This window comes from Drosophila sechellia, chromosome 3R (genome assembly GCF_004382195.2).
Source record: "Drosophila sechellia strain sech25 chromosome 3R, ASM438219v1, whole genome shotgun sequence".
Taxonomy (NCBI): Eukaryota; Metazoa; Arthropoda; class Insecta; order Diptera; family Drosophilidae; genus Drosophila; species Drosophila sechellia.
In genome coordinates, this window is record NC_045952.1 from 25,581,292 (window position 1) to 25,601,044 (window position 19,753).

Sequence of the window (19,753 nt, forward strand, 5' to 3'; positions counted from 1 at the left end):
GCGGGTCAAGTTAACGAGAAAATGGTGAAATAGAAATAGAGATACGCTTAATGACAGCCTGCTCATGCATGTGTAATGCATAAGTAATGAAATTGCATTGCACATTCAATAAAATATAAATTCAAACGGGGCACAATTAAAGCGGCACGGCACCTGAGAAAAATGTGGACGCGCCGCTTTGCAAAATGCAATTTCAGCCATGACAGCGCCACACGCCAGCGTATTTCTTGTGCGTTCGCCTCGAAAATAAACATTCGAAACGGGCAACGAACAGGACGAGATCGCGGCAGCAGCTGTGTTGCTCAATTGTCGGAATAGGCCGATTCGATTGCATCATAGCCATAATCTCGGCAGTATTATATTTTGACAGTGGCGCAAAAGGGGGTATGAAAAATGGAGATGCCCCTTGCTGGAGTGCTAGGCAAATATATAAATCCAAGCATGCCAGATGCTTTCACTTTTTTTCCTGCCCAGCTGGCTGGCGTTCCATATACAATGCACCAAATTGAATCATGCCGTTTCCTCTCAACTAGACACACAAATAAAGCATAATAGAAATCGAACAAAAAATTGCCAAAAACGGGTTTATTTCCGATATGGATTTCAGATATTTTTGTCCCCGCCGCAGCCGAACATTTGCGAATTTGAAGTTGAAGTTCATTGCGCAACTAACGAGCAACTGCAGCAGGAAGTCGAGGAAGTGGAGTGGACTTTGGTGGCTCTGGTGTTCGGTGTTCGCTGGTCGATGCTCGGGTATTTTCTAGCATTTCCCAATGCGCAGCGGCCTGTTATCGCACTTCACGTTACACTCTGAAAACTTTTCCCAACACATTTTCACATTGCGCCCGCTCTGCCAATTGCCCCACGTCAATTAACACAAAAAAAAAAAGCACAACACTAGCAGCCGAGGAAAACCCATGAAAAGTGAGTGAAAAATTAAAAGCACATGTGTGTTTTTTGGCCTCGGACTTTGGCTGGATGATGATATAAAAAGATAGAAAAAACCCGAACGCCATAATGGCAGGAAGTGGCACTCGGAAGCCAGGCGTCTTATAAATTTATTTATGAGAAGACCCAGGACATTAATTCCCGTGACAAAAATGAATTCAATATTAATTGTGGACTTATTGCATTCCCGTGTTATCTCATCGCTTCTTTTATCTGTCATGAGCCGATATAAATTGTATGTTAAATTCAATCTTACTTCCTTCCTTTTTAAATTTGACCGGTGCGGTGGCGTATACGCAATATTGGGTGCGGAACATCAGTTAAGTTGAATTGGATTCACTTTCTGTGCATTCAACTTGAACTGAATGGCCACATTATCGGTTCGGCGGAAACTTAACTTAACCACAAATTATAGCGCAAAAAACATTTATATGTCCCAGCTCCACTCTTTAAGTTGACAACCCAATAAACAGTGGCTAAAATATACAAACAGTATTAGGAAAACAATTTGGAGAGGGAAAAATAGCGGACCATCGCATTTTCCACGAATTGCAAATGGCCTTCAGCTCAGATTTTTCAGCTCAATTAACTGGCAATTAACTTGTATCATAAAAAAATGTTGTAAATATTCAATCGCTTTTTTATGCAAACTTAGAATAGGTCAAAATGCTAATATTCTAATAGCAATGTTTTACATATTATTTTTATATTTTTCTGCGCCATAATTTGTAAGCAACATTTTCATCATAGGGTATTACCACTTAAAACCCTTTTACGGCAGCTACCGCCCCCAATTGCAATTATCTTGTCCCATTAGTATATATTCGCCGGTTATTACATGAGTCGGGGTTTTTCTTCTTATTTCCATTTTCATTATTTTGCTGCTGTTTGGTTTGTCCCGTCTTGTTTTCCTTTTGCTGTTTAACAAATTTACAGTTTGTTAACTACGAGTGCTTAAGTATTATGTTTGGGCCAAGTTTTCTTCATGCCCATTTCGCGTTTTGCATTTATGCAGTTGAAGTTGCAGTTGCTATTGCAGTTGCAACTTCACTTGGCAGTTGCAGTTGGTCGGTCTGGGCCCATTTCACTTTCGGTTAGATAACCGCAGTCCAGTAAGAGGTGGGGATTTTTCGAATCGTGGATTTGCCTACGTAGGACTTACCCATTTGGGCCGACTTTGTCACCAGGGAATGGAAGCAGGCAGGCATCTCATTGTTAACCCCATTGTTAACCCCACCATTGTTAGCCTTAATTGTTTGGCACGTTTACAAATGAACCGCTTTTGACATAGTGACAGTGAACTCTTACCGAGAGGAGGGCCCAAAGGCTGACTTGCACCCATTTGTCGCAACATTAGATAATGGCTTGCCCTCAAGTTCGCACTGTGTTGATATTTGGGGACTCAGTTTTGGAGTTGAAGGCTTTCATCACTAGGCAACGCACTTCAAGGGTTCAAGGTTGTTGCTCTTAGAAAAGTGGGAGACTAGAGATCTGGCTAGCTTTGGGTCAAGAATATATAACGCAACTGAAGGATTTGTGACATACTCAACAATACTTAACAAACTACAATACTTACTCACCCCTATCTGCTTAGTGCACAAGATTCACTAAATCAATTACAACATAACAAACATATGGTTCCATTAATACTATGGAACTACAAAAGTAGAATCTCAGAATATTGCCACAGCAAAGTCTTGTCCTTGCTTTACTTCTTTCGATACCAACTTTTCCATTAGCGATCATGCCATTTCAAGTTCGTTGCCTCAGTCTTTCGATTGGGCCATGTCAGAAAACGAAGCCAACAGTGATGTTTTTCGAGCAGTCGAACACGTTTATGCCACCGAACTTAATGAGCCGCATTGCAGTTTTCGGATTGCCACATGTGGATAACACCGATGCCGATGCCACTCGAAACGCATTGAACCCCAGACACTCGTTTGCGGCCAAGAGGCTGTCATGAAAATGTCGGCAATGCTGCCGAAAAAAATATATAAAATAAATTGTAACACAAAAAGAGCAGGAAAGAGAGGGCAACACTCTTAACCCCGCCACTAAGAGCGTTCGCAAAGACCCCCAAAAACCGCTCAAAATGCACTTCGTAGCCGGCTCTCCGGTGATTTCTTTAAATAAGCCGCACAACGCGATTTTCGAGCACAGTTCGAGCGCAGACGTTGCCGAGATATAGCCGCAGCTACAATATCCCAAGATCGGGAGACTCGAATCGGTGAAAGAAAGTGGAGAGTGAAATTTTGTGTGCGCGCTGCAAACCGCTGAGACGAATGCCGATGACAAAACAAACGTGAAGCGAAACGGTTCGAAATCGAAGTCGAAAAAGTGCGGCGGCCAAAAGTGCCAATTGCAAGTGGCCAAGTGAAGAAAGTTGGTGTGAAGAGGAGACAGCGCTAAAAAAAGAGTATCTAGAAAATAAAAAACAACCCGAGGTCGTCATCGGTAAAAGTGAATTTTGATCTCGATTTGCCGCCCAGCTAATCGAAGGCCCAATTTGAGCTAAGTCCACGAAAAACGCAGGCGCACGAAATGAAGGTAAGTCCACAGGATAGCGCAGTGAAAGTTGATCCGAATACTGGACTAATTGAGCGGTCTAATCTTGGACATACATCTCCTCCCCCCATCCGCTCATATCTAGTTTATGCAATTTCTTTGGCAAACAAGTTCAAGTGCAAGGCATTCTGCACCGAAACCCGTTTTATGTACGTATGTTGGCCACACATCGCTGGTGCTATTAGCTAAGCTCCAGAGCTGCGTGATGTCTATCGCGCGGTCTCGCATAAGTGACTTATAGAGATGCTTTGCATTACGCAACTCGTGGATAACCCAAAAATCACTTCAGTGCACTCCATGGGCGGCTAGGAAGATGGAGTTGTTCAAACTAGACCTTCAGTCGCTCGGTACCTTACGTCATGACTCGCAAGAAGCGATGACCATTTGATCGAGTGCGAAGGTAAATGTCGTGCATAATTATTATGTCAGAGCCGCTGGCTTCTATCCCTCAGCGGGTTGCTTTCGAAAATCGTTAAGAAATTTGAATACGGCCCAGGTGATGAGAGCGAAGACGAACCAGGTGAGGCGAGGCACACGTAGCGACAATAAACGAGTTCGTAAACCGAACCTACCGCAATTAAGTTACCAGTCAAAGTTGAGGTAGTTAGATATAGATATGTATATGAAAAAGAAAATAAAAAAGACAGCGTAGGCATTCTGCTCATCGACCATTAAGCAATAATATTAGTATGCTAATTATTTGTGAACACGGAATAAGAGAGCGACTGTGTTTCGGCCACCAAGCCGGCAAATACAACACTTTCACTCTCTGACCAGACAAAATATTGGCCATAACAATGAGCAAACAGAAAAAGAAAACAACAACAAACAGTGTCGGCCAACTAAAAAACCTATCAAAGCGAAGAGGCTAGGATGGGAAAATGGTTTTGGCAAATATTGGCCAACAGTTCAATATACCAATGGATTCGAGCGAATTTTGCACACAATTTTGCACACCGTTAATTAGTCAGCTGAACCATAAATAATAATTGTGGCCAGCAATTAACTTTCAATTATTTGTTGCCACTGTTTTATGTTTCTGCTTATGAAATCCCAAAACGAAGAACAATATTTATTTTGATTAATCAGTGCATTTGTATGCAGATTGCAATTGGCCAATTGTTTGGGCCATGGCCTGCGGCAATTAATGCATTGTATAAGATATCCCAACATATTTGGCCAGTCATAATGGAGGTTGCGCCATCGCGGGGAGAAAGGCTGCCAATTCAATTAATATTTTTCGAGGCGGTTCCACTTTAACCCAAATAAAAAACTAATTTAAAACGCATTTGTCGAAAATATCAATAAAGCTTGTTCAACATTTCCCCATCGAAATCTGGTTCAATTTCAAACACAAGGCTTATAAGTGGATTGCACAAATCAATGGCCAAAAATAAGGCCAGCGTAATATCAACCAATGTTTCCTACAATTTCATAAAAATATAAAGCAATTTAATGGAAGGAAATGATTACTACTCACGAACATTTATGGCGTTTAACAAAAACGTGGAGCTAAAAAGAGATATACATTTAGTTGATGAGGTTTAAAAACGTATAGTCAAGAAATTGATATCAAAGCTCTGGAGAGCCAATTATATGATTATTTAATTTTCATTTTCCTAAACCACTTATTTCTTAATCACTTAACATTTTTTTTTTCACTGCCTACAATTATAAATTATTATATTCGGATAAGAGTTATAAAGTTGTGATCAAAAACTGTGAAATTAATCAATTAATACTATTACGCACAATTGCAACAACAATTCCCAAAGATTAAGTGGATTCCACGACGCATTAGCCTCAATTGCAATTAGCATATTGGCAGATTGATGGAGCATGAATCGGCTGCTAATGCCGCAAGTCAAAGCAACGTTTTAGCCTCCCCCTTGGCCAAATCGGTTATGACCATCCACCCCCTCCAATTAGTCCATTCCGCTCAACTGTAAAGGATTAGGGGTCTGGTTTTAGTGGGTTTTGCGTACGCAGATCGAGGATTACGAGTTACATTTGTATATCGGCGGTAAGTGGCAGATTATTATTGCACACGGCGTGTGCGTGTGTGTGTGACTGTTGACAAATGAGTGCACAGATGTGGCAAGCGGACAAAAGCAGCAACAAAAAAGCGATGGTGGTGCAACCGCTCTGCAGAGACACATTTCGGCAATTGAATTTCCTTGTTGTCTACAGTTTTTGTTGGAGCTGTCATTATAAATTATTATATTTTACAAATTGGGTGCTCTAGTTTTGTATATTTTCGAATAGGTACTTAAGTTTTGTCGCAAGTTGTTAATTTATTTAACCACATTTAGGTCTTCAGCCTAAGTCTTTTGCTGGTGGTCGCCCTACCTCTGATGTGCCACGCCCTTCCAGCTAGCGATAAGTCCCTTTCCCTGGAGGACACAGATCTGGACAACGAACCGGGCGAGAGTGTGAAGGAGTCACAGGTGCAAAAGCGGTCCGGCAGCTTCGACTACGTGGCGCACCTGAAGTCCGGCCTGCTGTCGGGAATTGGCCAGGCCTCCGCCTCAATTGCCTCCGGCAGTTCCGGCGGAAGCAGCGGTGGCGGGGACAGCTACAAGTCCCACGAGATCGTTGTCCATGTAAGTTGACATGGTTGACTATGAAGCTGCATTTTTTCAGATTAATCAATTAAATGCGATTAATCCATTTAATTTCTCCTTCACTTCCAGGGCAACTCTGTGGACTATGATCCCTGGTCGTTCAAGAAATCTGTGCTGAACACCATCTTCCAGGCGGTCAAGGCCATCACCGGCGGGGTCACCGCACTCAAGGGTCAGCTGATCAAGGGCAGCGGCTACGCGCTGAGTGCGGGTGGCAACCTGGTAGCGGCCGGTGGCGACAAGGTCACCGACGTGGGCAAGTCCATCATCAACTCGGCGCACATCAACTCGCACACCTACGCCACTAGTCACTCCTCCTCCGGCGGGGGTCTGTTCGCCAAGCTGACCTCCTTGTCGGGCGCCTCCTCCGGCGGCAGCAGTGGGCACAAGACCGTCTCCGCACCTGGACCCGTAGTGCATCACGAGAGTAAGTACACTTAGAGAAAACAGAAGGTACTACGAATTTCCTCATGCCATTATATGGTTAACCTTTGAAGCAAGCAAAACATATATGTTCAATCTCCTTGTAGTGCACCAGTCACTTGTATACAAAGAAATTGGACTAGGTCGCGAAACTATAATATTCATTCCAATGCATATGCCATTGTCCATTGGGCCATGAAATCAAAACATATTGTCTTTCGCTTACGTAACTCGGTTGCTGAACTAGATGCATGACAATTAAGCCGCCTAATAACTAACACAGCCGCACCTGGCCAAAACGGAAGAGGCAACTCCCAGCTCCGATTTAGCTGCAGATCCAATGGCCAATTCGGAGCGTGGAGCGCGCAATGAACCTGGCCAGGCCGGCAACTTTCGTTTTCGCCAGCAACCCGTTCCGTCGGCATCTGCGACTGCGTTCCACTTTACCCAACTGAATGTCTCCACATTTGTCTCGTTGCAGCGATCACCACGTACGAGATACCCACTGGCCACGCCAGCTACGGTCCGCCATCGAAGCCCCCGTCCTACAGCAGCGCCACCCACCAGTACCTTCCGCCGGTGGGCGGGGCCAGCTACAGCGGCGGGGCGCCCTTCAGCGTTAGCCACCCGGCGGCCTTTGAGTCGCCGCCAAGCAACTATCTGCCATCGGCCTACGGACAAGATGGTGCGTAGATACGGGTCTGGACAAACAGAACCTTCTAAACAATCTCCACTGTACATACAATGCTTTGCTAACAGAATTGGGTGTCGGTTCTTTATCTGATTATGCTTAATAATAATAATATTATTAATCAATTTGTAATATATTATTTGTAAATACGATTATTTGAAAATCTTATGTTTGTATATATATTGTCTCTAAGTTGTACTTGATATGCCTTCCCCTTTTGCAAAACATAAACAAAGTAATTGATAAATTTATAGAAATGTATCTTAAAGTTGGCTTGTCCCATCAACTTGCAATCGCAAATCACTCACCTTTATTTGCATACTCAGCCGCCCCGCCCCCATATCCCACCGCCCTTTTGGCGGCCCTCATCTTACTTCCGCACACAGCAAACAACGAGTAGAAAGTGAAAGCACCATCATCAGTTGCTCATGGCTGGTGAAGACGAGGCAAAAACCGAGATACATTGTAAATACTGTAAATATTAACACCGCCCGTCGAAATCTCTCCTTGTGCGCCTATTGATGTATGGCCAGGCCCATGGAACTTGTTCCAATGGCACATTTCCTAGGCTAAGTTTATTCGATTTTTTAGCACATTGCGCAAGCGAACATTAATCGATTCATTGTACATAAAGACATGTGAACATGTTTCAATAATTTATCATATCTTATATATCCGATACTATCATATACGTTAACCACCAGTAGTACTTAAGTGAGTTGTACAGATATTAATGGGCCCATTTGCAGTGGCCACATGTCGCATACTTGATAAAGTTGCGCATACGTATTTAGCCAGTGGCCCATTAAAGAGTCCAGCGAAACCTTCAACGCGGTCTATCGACTATCCTCATTCAGCTAACCAAAACTAAAACCGGAATTCATCTACGATCATCATGCAAATTCTGAAGCTGCGCAAAAAAGTACAAAATGTGTAAAGTAAACCAATCATTTTGTATAAAGAATCTAAACTTATCTAACACAACAAGAACAGTTAACAGAGAAAACTAAATTTCTTAAAAAGTTTTAAACCTTTTCGCATCTTGCACACTTTTCATTTTTGGAATGCAGTTTCCTAATTTGTTAATTAGTAAGAGTATTTTAAGATTTCATAAAGCAAGATAATGAAAAGTTTTTATACTTATTGAAATACACCCACCAACTCTTACATAAACAGACCAAGCCAAGTGTAAATACCCAAACGTAAAAACACGCAAATATTTAATTTGGTAAATCTAATGAAATCTCATTGCATACACACCTCGACAACAACAACAACACCACCACAACAAACAACCACATCATACACCCACAAACTCAAAACGACTACCACAAAACGGCAGCGACCAGCGCAAATAGCAATGATTTTAACATCTATGGCCGCCACTCCAAGCTGACGGACGAGGAAGCCCGCAAGGCGGCTGCACAGCTCCAGGAGATCCTCAGTCTGCTGCCCAACGGGAAAACTGAGTACACGGCCTCCAAGACAGTGGCTTTGGATACCAGTTTGCCAACGGGTACGGGTTTGGAACAGGCTGAGGTTTATAACAGCTATGGCATACCGCTGCCCAGTAACCTGGGCACCTTGGAGTCCCTGTCGCACACTGAGTCCATAACAGCTGCCTATAATCCCGCCTCAAAGAATCCGGCGGATGTGTATCACCAGATGGCCAAGCGCCCGTCCGCCGAGGAACTCTACATCCAGAAGCATCCCAATGAGGGCTACGATTATTCGCCACCTGCAGCTGCGGCTTCGCCACCGCAAGCTGCTGCGGATTACAGGGTGGAGAACTACCACGCCACCAAGAGCAATGCCCTGAAGGATCTGACGCCCATTATAGCCGCCTTGGAAGTGGCCAAGCGGAAGGGTAACAACCACGGCAGCGGACCCGTCTACTCCATCGAGAAGCAGGTGCACAAGCAGTCGCCCCACTTCCAGTACCTGCCGCCGGTGGTGCAAAAGTCCAAGTACGTGTACAGTGCACCACCGCACCACCAAGGACACAGCGGTGGCTACAAGGTGCGCCGCCATGTGGCGGGCGGCAAGCACACGAAGCGCGTCTTCCGGCCGCAGGACTACGAGATACAGGATCCACTGATGTTCAACCGCCTGCTGGAGGTCTAATGGGATCGCCCGCAGTTCTTAGCTTATAGTCCTCTAAGTCATGTGCAGCATTTACCTAAATCTATAACTTATTTATGTTCTCGTTATCGCAATGCTAATCGTAATTAATTATTTATTGAGCTTCCCAGCGATGGTTGGCAATAAAGCGCGCCATTGATATTGCATCCGAATGTCTCAGCACAGCATGCTCCAAAAGATCCCCAGCACCAGCAATGAATCACCCACTCTCTCTCTATCTTTTCTCGCACACCCACTTTCCTGCGCTGCTGCACCACCACACACATTGAACCGGGAACCCTTTTTTCACCTCTCACCGATCTCTTTGCAGTCTACCATCAGTAGAGGACGATGAGGAAGCTGTGGACCACGCCCAGTTCGTTAACAGCACCGTCCATATCTCCACGTATCCTAGAGTTAGTCAAACCGTTCCTGCCTATTCCGAATCTATCTGCTGTCACTCCCCCCATTCACACCTCGTTAAGAGCAACCCAGAAACTTCAGTTGGCATTAATTGAACTTCCCCATCTTACGTTTAAGTATTTAAATTAAATAAATCGTTGATTAAACACGAAGACTTTTATTTGGTTGGTACATTTCATTTTGGCCGAAAAGTATACTACACAAGCAGCGAAATACCATGTAAAGTTTATGTTAAAGAATGGTGATTTCATGTAGACTAAATACTACATTTATAAATGTATTGTACATTTGGAGTGCCGTTTATCAAATATATATATATCAATCGCAATAAGAAAAATATTTAATATGTGTGATTATGGACAAGTTCTTTTAGCCCTGCAAAAATGTTGTATTAATCTAAGCCTGAAAGAAGGCTATGATTTATACCATTAAACTATCGTATAACTATTGAACTTAAGCAAATGAAATCTCCTCGAACATAGTTAAATTTATTACAGGGAATTTTTATTATCGCTTAGAAAATCTGAGGACAGGGCACACCTGTGCGATTAGGACCTAGAAGCAAGGAATCTCTGGGTTATTCAGGATGATGGGCACTGCAACGGCCTGCCAGACTCCAGCTCAGTAGTAGCCGAAGGTGATGTCGTGCAGCGGCTGGGCATTACCCTGGGGCAGGGCATAGTCTCGGGCTAACTGATCGAGCAATCCGGAGCCACCGCCTCCGCCACTACGAGCCTGTGGCCGCGGTTGTGGCTGGAAGCTCGGCTGCTGCTGGATAGGACGAGCGCTGGGTCCCTGGGATTGGCCGAAGCCCACCGGTTGCAGCAGCGGACGTCCACCGGAGGCTGGGGCCAGGAATCCCTGAGCCCGGGCACTGCTCGGAGCTGGTGAGGCGGGGGGCAGGGCATAAACGGGTCGGGAAATCCGCACATTCGAGGGACCATCGCCGAAGCTCTGCGTTTGCGAGTAATCCGGTTCCGGGCGAGCGGGACGCTGCAGCGGCGAGTAGAGTACGTCGGTGGTTCGCTGAGCTCCAGGAACCTGGAGTCTTGGCGGTGCTGGATCCACCGATGGTTGGTGGTGCTGTTGTGGCAGATGCTGTGGCTGCGGCAGTGGTTGGGGCTGCGGCTGAGGAGCTGGGGCATACTGAACTCGACGTGGTGGCTCCTCCTCCTCCTCGTATTGCACATACTGCGGCTGGGGTTGAGGTTGTGGGCGAGGCTGAGGGCGTGGCTGGGGACGCTGAACACGCTGGAAAAAAATGATCAGTTTTACCAAATTAATTATTATTCAATTAAGTGTGTATTGATACTTACATAGGGTTTTTGTGGGCGCTGTGGTGCCGGCTCATCTGCGTAATCCGGTTCTTCCTTGAGAGTTTCATCCACCAGTGTGGGCGGTGCCACGGTGATACCTTCTCGAGATGGCTGGAAGCCATACTTGTTGGCTCCGTACTCCACTACTCGAACTTTTCCGGTCTCGTCCACATATCCGTACTTGCCCTTCACTTCGCCGGTGGCCAGTTTGGTCTCGATTTTGAAGGATCCATCAGCTCCCTCATAGCCATAGGTGTAGGAGCCATCTTCGTTGTGCCTGATGTGGAATATTATGTGTAGTTAGTGTAATTTAATGTCTAAATTGTTACCCACTTGTTGATCTGCTTGAGGATTGCCACTGGATCAGCCCGTGGCGCTTCAGCTCGAGCAGGAGCGGCATTAGCTCGCAGTCGGAGAGGAGCAGTCCTTGGTGTGTTCTCCTGGTAGTCTTGGTAGTCCTGTGACCTCACCATACCCACGCCCACTATGAGGCAGCCGACAAAGAGCACGCGTTGCATCTGTAGGACAAGCCATTTCTTTTTAAGTCAATTAAATCAGTGGTGATAGGATATAAATGATCATAAGTCTGTCTAGTCCAATGACAACCGGTTAGTTAATTGCACCCTGTCTGCCAGAAGAGTTGGGTTTCCACCTCGCCCCTGGCCATCGAAACACCTTGACAGTGCATCAGAGTCTGAGTGCTGGCCAGAATGCCAGAATGCCAGACGGCGACGATGTCTACAAAAGTCTTAAGCCAGGCTGCCTTTCACTTTTCCGCCGGCCAATGACACTCTCAATGCCAAGCAGGAACCAATACCCCGGATTCAGTTACAAACACTGAAAGAAATAACTTCAATTTCGAGTCAGAAAAGAAGTACAAGCGAAATCAATAGAATATGGAAATTTTGTGAATAAGATTCTTTTGGAATTTGAAATTTACGAAAACCTTTTCCTTTTTATTTCAGTGTAGTTGCATAAAGGCCGAGCCCAGTTGAAAGCCCAATCCCAATGACACGCGATATGGCCGCTCAGCAGGATGGGCTGGACGGGATTAATTGAATGCCCAGCAGTGGCGTGGAGAAAAGCTATCGGGAAGAAAGATGCCAAAGAAGCTGGCGGGGAATGCCAATTATCGTTGCCCAGCCATGTGACTCCCACACAACGAACACATCGCAGCTGCAATTGGGTAATCCGGCAGCAAATGCAGGGGCGAAGAAAACCCGAAAGAGTCAGGCACGCAAATTATGCATGGGAAAATGGGAAAAGTTCCCACACTTGCCGAAATGTGTTGCAAGTATGCGGCTGCGGCAAGCAAATGCCAAAGAAATTTGCGCGAAATTACTGAATAACTGAAAGACTGTGACTGTGTGTGTGTGTGTCTGTGACTGTCCATGTTTTGTGTGCTTGCAATTCGTGGGAGCTTTTCGCATAAATCACAATAATTGCAATCAAATATTTAAATCAATCCATTACATTTCAAAACATTTCTCAGTTTCTTGTGAAGAAGAGGATTCGCCAAACTCACAGAAATGGTGAAAATGTTAGTCCTAGGTTTTATGGTTTTAGCCCAACAACTGGGCCAACGAGCTTTGATGGTCAGAATCTAGCTTCGGTTTTTGGCATTTTGAACTATGGTTTGTTTTTTCAGCCATTCCGCATGCCAAAACCTTTCACTAGCTAGGCTCTGTGTGCTGCAGCCTTGGCGCGGACGGACAGGTGGACGGACAGGTAGTTAGATACAGGCACCGATACAGATACAGATACAGGCACGGTTAGAGATAGAGATACATCCAGACCACGACATGCTCGGGGGACCCAGTGCGCCGAAAACCGAACAGAAACTGACCAAAAAGCTGACTGCCGCGTGTGAACTGATCCACAGTTTGCCTTTGATATTTTCACGCTGGACCGAAGGGGGGCACAACTATGTGGCAGCGGCGAGCTTGTTAGTGCAACTTGTGCTGATTGAAGTTCCTGCTACTTTTTTCTCAAGATGCTGCGTCGTTCATAAATTATGTCAAAATCCAGTTACCAAATTGGGTGCCAAGTGGAGTGGATTGGTGTACTGGATATCGGGCAAAAAGACCTGGCAAAATGTCGCTTGTAGCCAAGCTGAACAATTGCGATTGGGGCTGGGAGCAAATTAACGGTTCGCTCGATTTGCATAGCAAATTATGCGATATTTGCACAACAGTCGCCGCAATGGCGATGACGTAAGTTTACAGATCAGTACCTCCCCTTTAGTCGCAAATACACCCCTTTTGCGGCCACGCATCCAGTGATTCTGTCGAACGACCTATGATATTTACCACCCATCGATATATATATCCGCCCACTCACATACCACTTTCATGTTGAACTGTTGAATTGTATCCGCTGATTGGCTTTGTGGGGCCAGCTATTTCGAATCGATTAAGCCCTGAATGCAATCCCAAAAGGCCTTCGCTGGCAACAACCAGCTGAATATCGAGTGGCGAAGACAACAAAGCACTTTCAATTTCAATTCCAATTCCAAATCCCCTAATGAACCGGGTGACTATCTTGGGCAAATCGGCCAATTCTTCGGACCGACTTCGGTGGAGATCGCGTGGAGTATTAACTTGTGACCGACGGCAACTGAGCCGCCCAGGTTGTTGTATTTCGCTTTATATACCGATCGCGGAAAACCTTTTTCCCTCTCCCATAACGGACCAAAGACCCCACATCCCGCACCCCTGCACCACTGAGCCACTCCAACAGCCGCAGCACCACAAAACTTCACCAACGAAAGGACGGAGAGCGGTCGCCAGTGGAAATGTTTCTCTGGAGAAAAAGATATAGAGATATATAGAGAGAAAGAGAGGCTGCGGAGCTTGATCGAGCTTGAGACAGCGAATTCATCGGAGTTCTCTCTGTGCTTTGAAGAGCTTTTCCTAGCCATCGCCACAGGAATGGCCAAGAATGACCATATATATAAAATATACGTAATTTCATATGCATTACATTATTTTACGTCAAAAGAAATGTTCCTTTTTAAAGCTTAAACTTCGCCCAACGGTAAAGAAAGAATTTCATTTTGCTTGCTTGGCCAATTTCAAGAGTTTTTCTGACCCCACAGCTCAACGAATTAGGTCAACCACTTGTTGTCGTTAAGTACCACAAAACAATTTAATAAATTTAACAAATTGCTTTCGAAATCAGGGTGGTAGGTAGTCCTACCTCTAACTCCGACCTTCGGTGTGCTATGGCAACTAACCTCATTGAGATGTGGCCATCCACGATAATTAATCAAAACTGTGAGGGCCATAAATTGTTAAAATATGAAGCGAAATTAGCAAGCTATGTTTGTGAGCCCTTTGAAACTGGTTTGCCTATAAATTGTATAAAATTATGTTCAAACGGTCATAATTGACATCCACTACAATTCGAAAATAAGAAATACTCTCTTTAAAAGAATACAAAAGATACCCGAATAGTTTACAAACCAGCTAGCGAATAAATATCTTATTTATTTTAATGTTGTTCTCGGTGGTTCAACAGTGCGTATGCTTGATGTCTGAATCACAACCAGAACCAGCCAACATGTCACTTTCCAGACTGTTAGCCGCACCCCACTCCCTCGCCTGCACTTTTCCGCAGCCACGCGGAATGGCCTTGCGGGAGTCATTCTGATGGAATTAATGACACACCATGGGTTGCACTCCGTTTTAGCTGAACAACCACATGAAACAGGCAGCAATGCAACCCGCAGCGGAATGGCAATAGTTCAGCTGAAAAACTGGTCGGCCACTGCACCACATTGCCGCAGATCAGGAAACCGTCAACGATTGCCTGTCCCCCAGTGGCGCTCCCTTCTCTATCTATATGCCTCCTTTAAGTGCCGCCCATGACGCAGGGCGATTTCCAGTCTTCAAGTGCGTGCGATTGTTATTTCGCTTGTCAGTTGCTTTTTTTCTTTTTTTTTTTTTTTGTTTTTGTTGAGTATATCATTTTAAAGACTAGTTTGTGTCCGGCTTTTTTTCGTGGGCAGCGGTCTGGGGGGCAAATGGGCGTGCACCTGAACTTGCGAGCATGTGTAGACGCACTGCCACTATCAAGGTCGAAAGAGTTCGCTAAAATATATCGGAATATAACAAAAAATACGGTATTTATATATAACATCATTTTAGAAATGGTTTAACAATAGAACTATCTTTGTTAAGTATGCTTCCACGAATCTTGGCATTCCATTCATTTATTTCCAGCTTACAAATGTACACTTCCCCCATTTATTGCGAACTATTCAATACAATTGAATGCAGGGCCAAAGGAGTAGACCCACTGCAGCATCTCCGCCCACTCATTTTTGAATGGGAATCATAACAATTCCCTACCTACGTCTTTTTGCCACCTCAGAAACTGGTGCTGCAAAATAATGTGGTAAGTGCAGCAGCTGTTCGCAAGTCAGCCATGGCAAAGTAGACAGTTTTGCAGGAAATTCTTGAGTCATGCCAACGCCCCAGCCTCAGACCAGTTTCTCTGTTTTGCTCTGCGGAATTATATAAATGCTGAAAATATATACAAATAATTCAAAACCTGTAATGTGTGCTTGTGCACTGCTTTTTAAGAGGTGCAGTCTGGACTTGATTCTTCGCTGGTGCCGCCAGCAAAACGCTTTGAATGTTTGACTTGGCCAACTGGCACAGTGGAAAGGAACTTGAATGGCGCACACAACCAAATGTATATGACAAACTATAAATAGTGGCTTTAAAAAAACAGGGAATAGCTCTTAGTTGAAGTATTAAATAACTTTTTTATTATCTAATTTGTTGGTTTGCTTTAAACATACATATAAAAATTGGTAATCATGCGTTTTAATAAAACGGAAAACCTTTAGAAAATTTAAGTCAAATTCAATTAAATTACATAATTAATAGCTCATTTAGGCTAACGAACAGTTAAGTACCACGCTGATTTAAGCTCTTTGTTTGCCTATTGATCCGAGGGTGACTTCCAATTATCCAACAAGCTTTAAGCCACCTCTTCCAGTACCTGCAGTACCCATACCCAAAAGACAAAGGCAGTGGTGCCACCACCCAGCACCAAGTACATAGACCATGCTTATGGCCAACTGGTCGGCCGTTGGTGGCAGTGCATTTGAAAGTGGTTTGGGGCCAGCACATTGCATAAGTGCACCAAATTCCAGTCAACAGCAAATCCACTTCGGTTTTCAATCTGAATTGGCCACAATGCTTGTCTTTTTTTGTTGTTGTTTTGGCTCGATCATTCTGTGTTGACGTAATGGCTTAACGATTATTGGCCACTTGCTGGGCTCTTTGCCTTTATTTCAATCGGCTGGGTTTTGCTACCATTTCTGCTGTGGGGCGGCTTAATTGAAGCGGAACCTGGTAGTTGGCTAAATTGAATGCCACAGCAGATATTTCAAATACTTCTCAGCACTGAGAACAATTACTTGGCGGTAAATGACAGCGAAAAAGGTAGCGTAAATTGATTGAATGTTTGCTAGCTGAATTTTTAACACCCTAATTGCCTTTGATTTTCATAGCAATTACCAAAAACATTTAATGATTTCATAACACCTTCGTTTTCTCTGTAAACGCTTCAGGTCTCGAAACTCGATTTATTACACACATTCAAGAACATATATAAACAGGTACAGTAATAGATATGTGTGGGTTGTGCGGAGTGACTGATTTATTTGGCAGTAACAAGTTGACATTGTCCTCGGACACTTCAGTCCCAGACTCTCTGGCCCAACTCAGAGGTGATCCCCCCATCCAAAGGACATCCTTTCTACTTCCGGCCCGTATAGTCGATGCTATAGGAACCGGTGTAGAGGTTGAGGTTTCGCAGGGAGGGATGATGTTGCTCCGGCAACCCTCTGTATGGCTGTTGCTGCTGGGGATTATAGTAGTTCTGGGCCGGCGGCTGGTAGTAACGGGGCTGCGGAGCCGGGGGATTGTAGTACTGGGGTGTGGGATTGTAGTACGGCGTTTGGGGGGCGGGCTGCCGAGGGGGCGGGGCGTACGCCTGCTGCTGGCCGCGGCCGAAATCGTTTAGGCTGAATTTACTGGCCGGTGAAAGGGGGCGATTGAACTTCTGGTCCTTGTAGTACACCGAGGGGTCCTCGCGATACTGGCCATCGTCCAGTTCGTTGGGTCCCAATGGATAGGGATTGCTGTTGGTCAGTGTAGGTGGTGGCACATTGATGTGGCTGCCAGCGGGCTCAAAGCCACGCTTACTGGCTCCATACTCTATTTCGCGCACTTTTCCCTGGTCATCCACATAGCCGTACTTTCCATAGACCTCACCATTTGCGTACTTGGTTTCGATCTTGAAGCTCTTATCGGCCGCTTCGTATCCATATGTGTAGGATCCGTCGTCGTTGTGCTTGTCGATCTGCTTTAGAATGGGCACCGGTGTGGTGTAGTCCTGGTGTTGGGCATACGCATCGTGGGCCGCCAGAAGCAGAAGCCCCAAGCTCAAGGTCTGCAAATTGAAAAACAAAGAGTTGAGTGAAAGAGTGACTCAAACCGTTTGTATCATTAAATCACCATTTCGGTCACACCCATCTGTAAAGACAGCAATTACACATGAACTTTTATTGCCTTACTTTGGGCTAAATACCTTAATTAGCTGCTCTGATTATCAGTGCACAAACATTCACTCAAGGACATGGCTGAGTAATAAAGCAGCAATTAAGATACTCTTTATCATAGACTCTGATCTGAACAAACCGGTTGGCTAAATTGCATTCTAAAAATTCACTGCGCAAATTCTTTTTTGCATACCGATATGAATATCGAGCTTTTGGGGATGTAACACTATGAACCACCTGGCTGCATCTTACCAATTTCAACATGTTGCCAAGCTTAGAACCAATTGTCAATGTCGAACCGTTTTCACCAATCTCCCAAAGTAGTAATGCACTGCGAAAATGGAAAATGTGCTCTGCACTTGCACTCGAGACTCTGCGAATCGAAACGACAAACTCAAAAGAAAATCAGGGCGTGCAACGCTTTTTATACCGCAGTCAACAATTCGCAAAAGCGGGCCAAGAGGGGAAAAAACCATGGCAGAAACTAAAGCTTCAAGCCGAAGTCTCTGGGTCTGGCGATCAGCTGCGATCAGAAAACGAAAACGAATACGTTAACCGAGGCCGAGCTCCCGATCCGATCCGAGAACCGATTCGACTTGGCTTTGAATGCAGCATAGAAATCGAAAGCGGTCGGCGGCCAGCTGGACGTAAGTACACGAGCGGTATGCCCACTCACTCACCTCTACAGTTAATTCACTTACCAGCAGCGGGCCGACGCGCAGCAATTTTCAATCAGGTTGTTAACGTCGTCTACTCGAATTCTTGGCCAGCAATTTATGCTTCCAGACCGCAACACTCACGCATACGCAATGAGATCTGAGCAGCAACAGTGATGCGAACTAGGTACACTTGGCACTTGTTCCATATCCTACTCATATGGGTACACTCTAGCTTCAGATACAAAGATACAAAGTGCGATGTAAGATAGTTTTTAAGTGCCATCTAAAAACGTTTACAATTCACATTGATTTATCAAGTGTTAGTTTTCTTTAAAGTCAATTTATAGACGACATTAAAAAAGTACCTTTGGCATCACTGAAATCTACAATCCAGAAAAGAATAAAATGCCAGTACTGCGAGGTGCGGAAGTGTTGCACTTGCTAAGCATTCCAATTATGCAAGGCAATTCCCACCCCACCTGCTAACCTGCTCCCAGTGAAGTGCACTGGCCAATAGCAATCTGCAACCACAACATGCAATTTGACAGCGGATTTAGCCATTTCTCTTAGCCTGTCAAAACTCACACTTGATGCTGGCAAAAGAAAGCAATACGAAAACTTATATGCTGGTATACTGACCTAGTCAATGCTTGGGCTAAGAAAACTGGTTGCTGAAATTACGTCATAGATAGGCAGCAAAAAAAATGTGATGTTTTGTCTAGATCTCTGGATATTTTTAGAATTTAAATCAATTTATAGAATTTATTTCACAAACAACCAGTAACTTAGGATCCAATTGATATAAAAAAAATAGTCACCAAACCACATTCAAAACAAACACAGTTGTCAACCTACATTATAATACTGAATTTATTCCATTTATTTCGGGGGATTTTCTTTAATCCAGCTAAAAGCACATTCTACACTGTGAAAAATACGGCAAGTACCTTGTTAAAAAGCAATTCATGAAATAAATTCTGCCTGTCCCATAACAGATCCAAAATTTTCAGGTCTCACTACGGCAAAGAATTAAAATGCATGCGTATTTAAAATAAGCATGATACATAATTCATAATTCGTTGTTTTCTGTGTAGGTACTTATGTCAAAACCACAAGTTCGTTAACCCAAGAATCGCAGACCTTGGTCATGGTTGCATGCAGATAAATACATTCGCTTGGCTTCTTTTCCTCACTTGAGTATGCATCTATGCAAAGGTAGTTTGCTAGAATTGTCATCTATAATTAACTGGAATACAAAAAAAGCATATCTTGTAGAACCAGTTCGGCTCCAGCGAAAGTGAGATAATTGCCGCCTAGAATATATGGCTAAGTATATAGAAATACGTATTATGACAGTATTTTAGAACTGCTGAATCTTACAACTGGAAGTGGAGTCGCCGGCGAGG

The 19,753-nt window shown here is 44.4% G+C and overlaps 3 protein-coding genes across 4 annotated transcripts; 1 reads left to right on the forward strand and 2 right to left on the reverse strand.

Moving 5' to 3' along the window:
• The first annotated feature begins 3,092 nt into the window (after nucleotides 1–3,092).
• LOC6617127 lies at nucleotides 3,093–9,941 on the forward strand. Of its 2 annotated transcripts, none has more exons than XM_032721946.1 (5): nucleotides 3,093–3,495; nucleotides 5,826–6,116; nucleotides 6,207–6,564; nucleotides 7,042–7,245; nucleotides 8,594–9,539. In XM_032721946.1, the coding sequence occupies exons 1-5, from the start codon at nucleotides 3,490–3,492 to the stop codon at nucleotides 9,373–9,375; spliced, it is 1,641 nt and encodes a 546-aa protein (XP_032577837.1). In that variant the 5' UTR covers nucleotides 3,093–3,489; the 3' UTR covers nucleotides 9,376–9,539. The 2 variants fall into 2 exon arrangements, with proteins under 2 accessions (XP_032577837.1, XP_032577838.1); XM_032721947.1 differs by lacking the exon at nucleotides 8,594–9,539 and adding an exon at nucleotides 9,704–9,941 and having other exon boundaries at nucleotides 3,096–3,495.
• A 323-nt stretch (nucleotides 9,942–10,264) lies between these two features.
• LOC6617128 (tyrosine-protein phosphatase non-receptor type 23) lies at nucleotides 10,265–13,734 on the reverse strand. The gene is made up of 4 exons (XM_002041419.2): nucleotides 13,456–13,734; nucleotides 11,445–11,629; nucleotides 11,112–11,388; nucleotides 10,265–11,046 (listed from the first exon to the last, which is right to left on the reverse strand). The coding sequence occupies exons 1-4, from the start codon at nucleotides 13,462–13,464 to the stop codon at nucleotides 10,417–10,419; spliced, it is 1,101 nt and encodes a 366-aa protein (XP_002041455.1). The 5' UTR covers nucleotides 13,465–13,734; the 3' UTR covers nucleotides 10,265–10,416.
• A 2,940-nt stretch (nucleotides 13,735–16,674) lies between these two features.
• On the reverse strand, nucleotides 16,675–18,085 carry LOC6617129 (extensin-2). Its single transcript, XM_002041420.2, has 2 exons — nucleotides 17,941–18,085; nucleotides 16,675–17,579 (listed from the first exon to the last, which is right to left on the reverse strand). Exons 1-2 carry the CDS (start codon nucleotides 17,950–17,952, stop codon nucleotides 16,884–16,886), a joined length of 708 nt encoding a protein of 235 aa, XP_002041456.1. The 5' UTR covers nucleotides 17,953–18,085; the 3' UTR covers nucleotides 16,675–16,883.
• Between the last annotated feature and the right edge of the window lie 1,668 nt (nucleotides 18,086–19,753).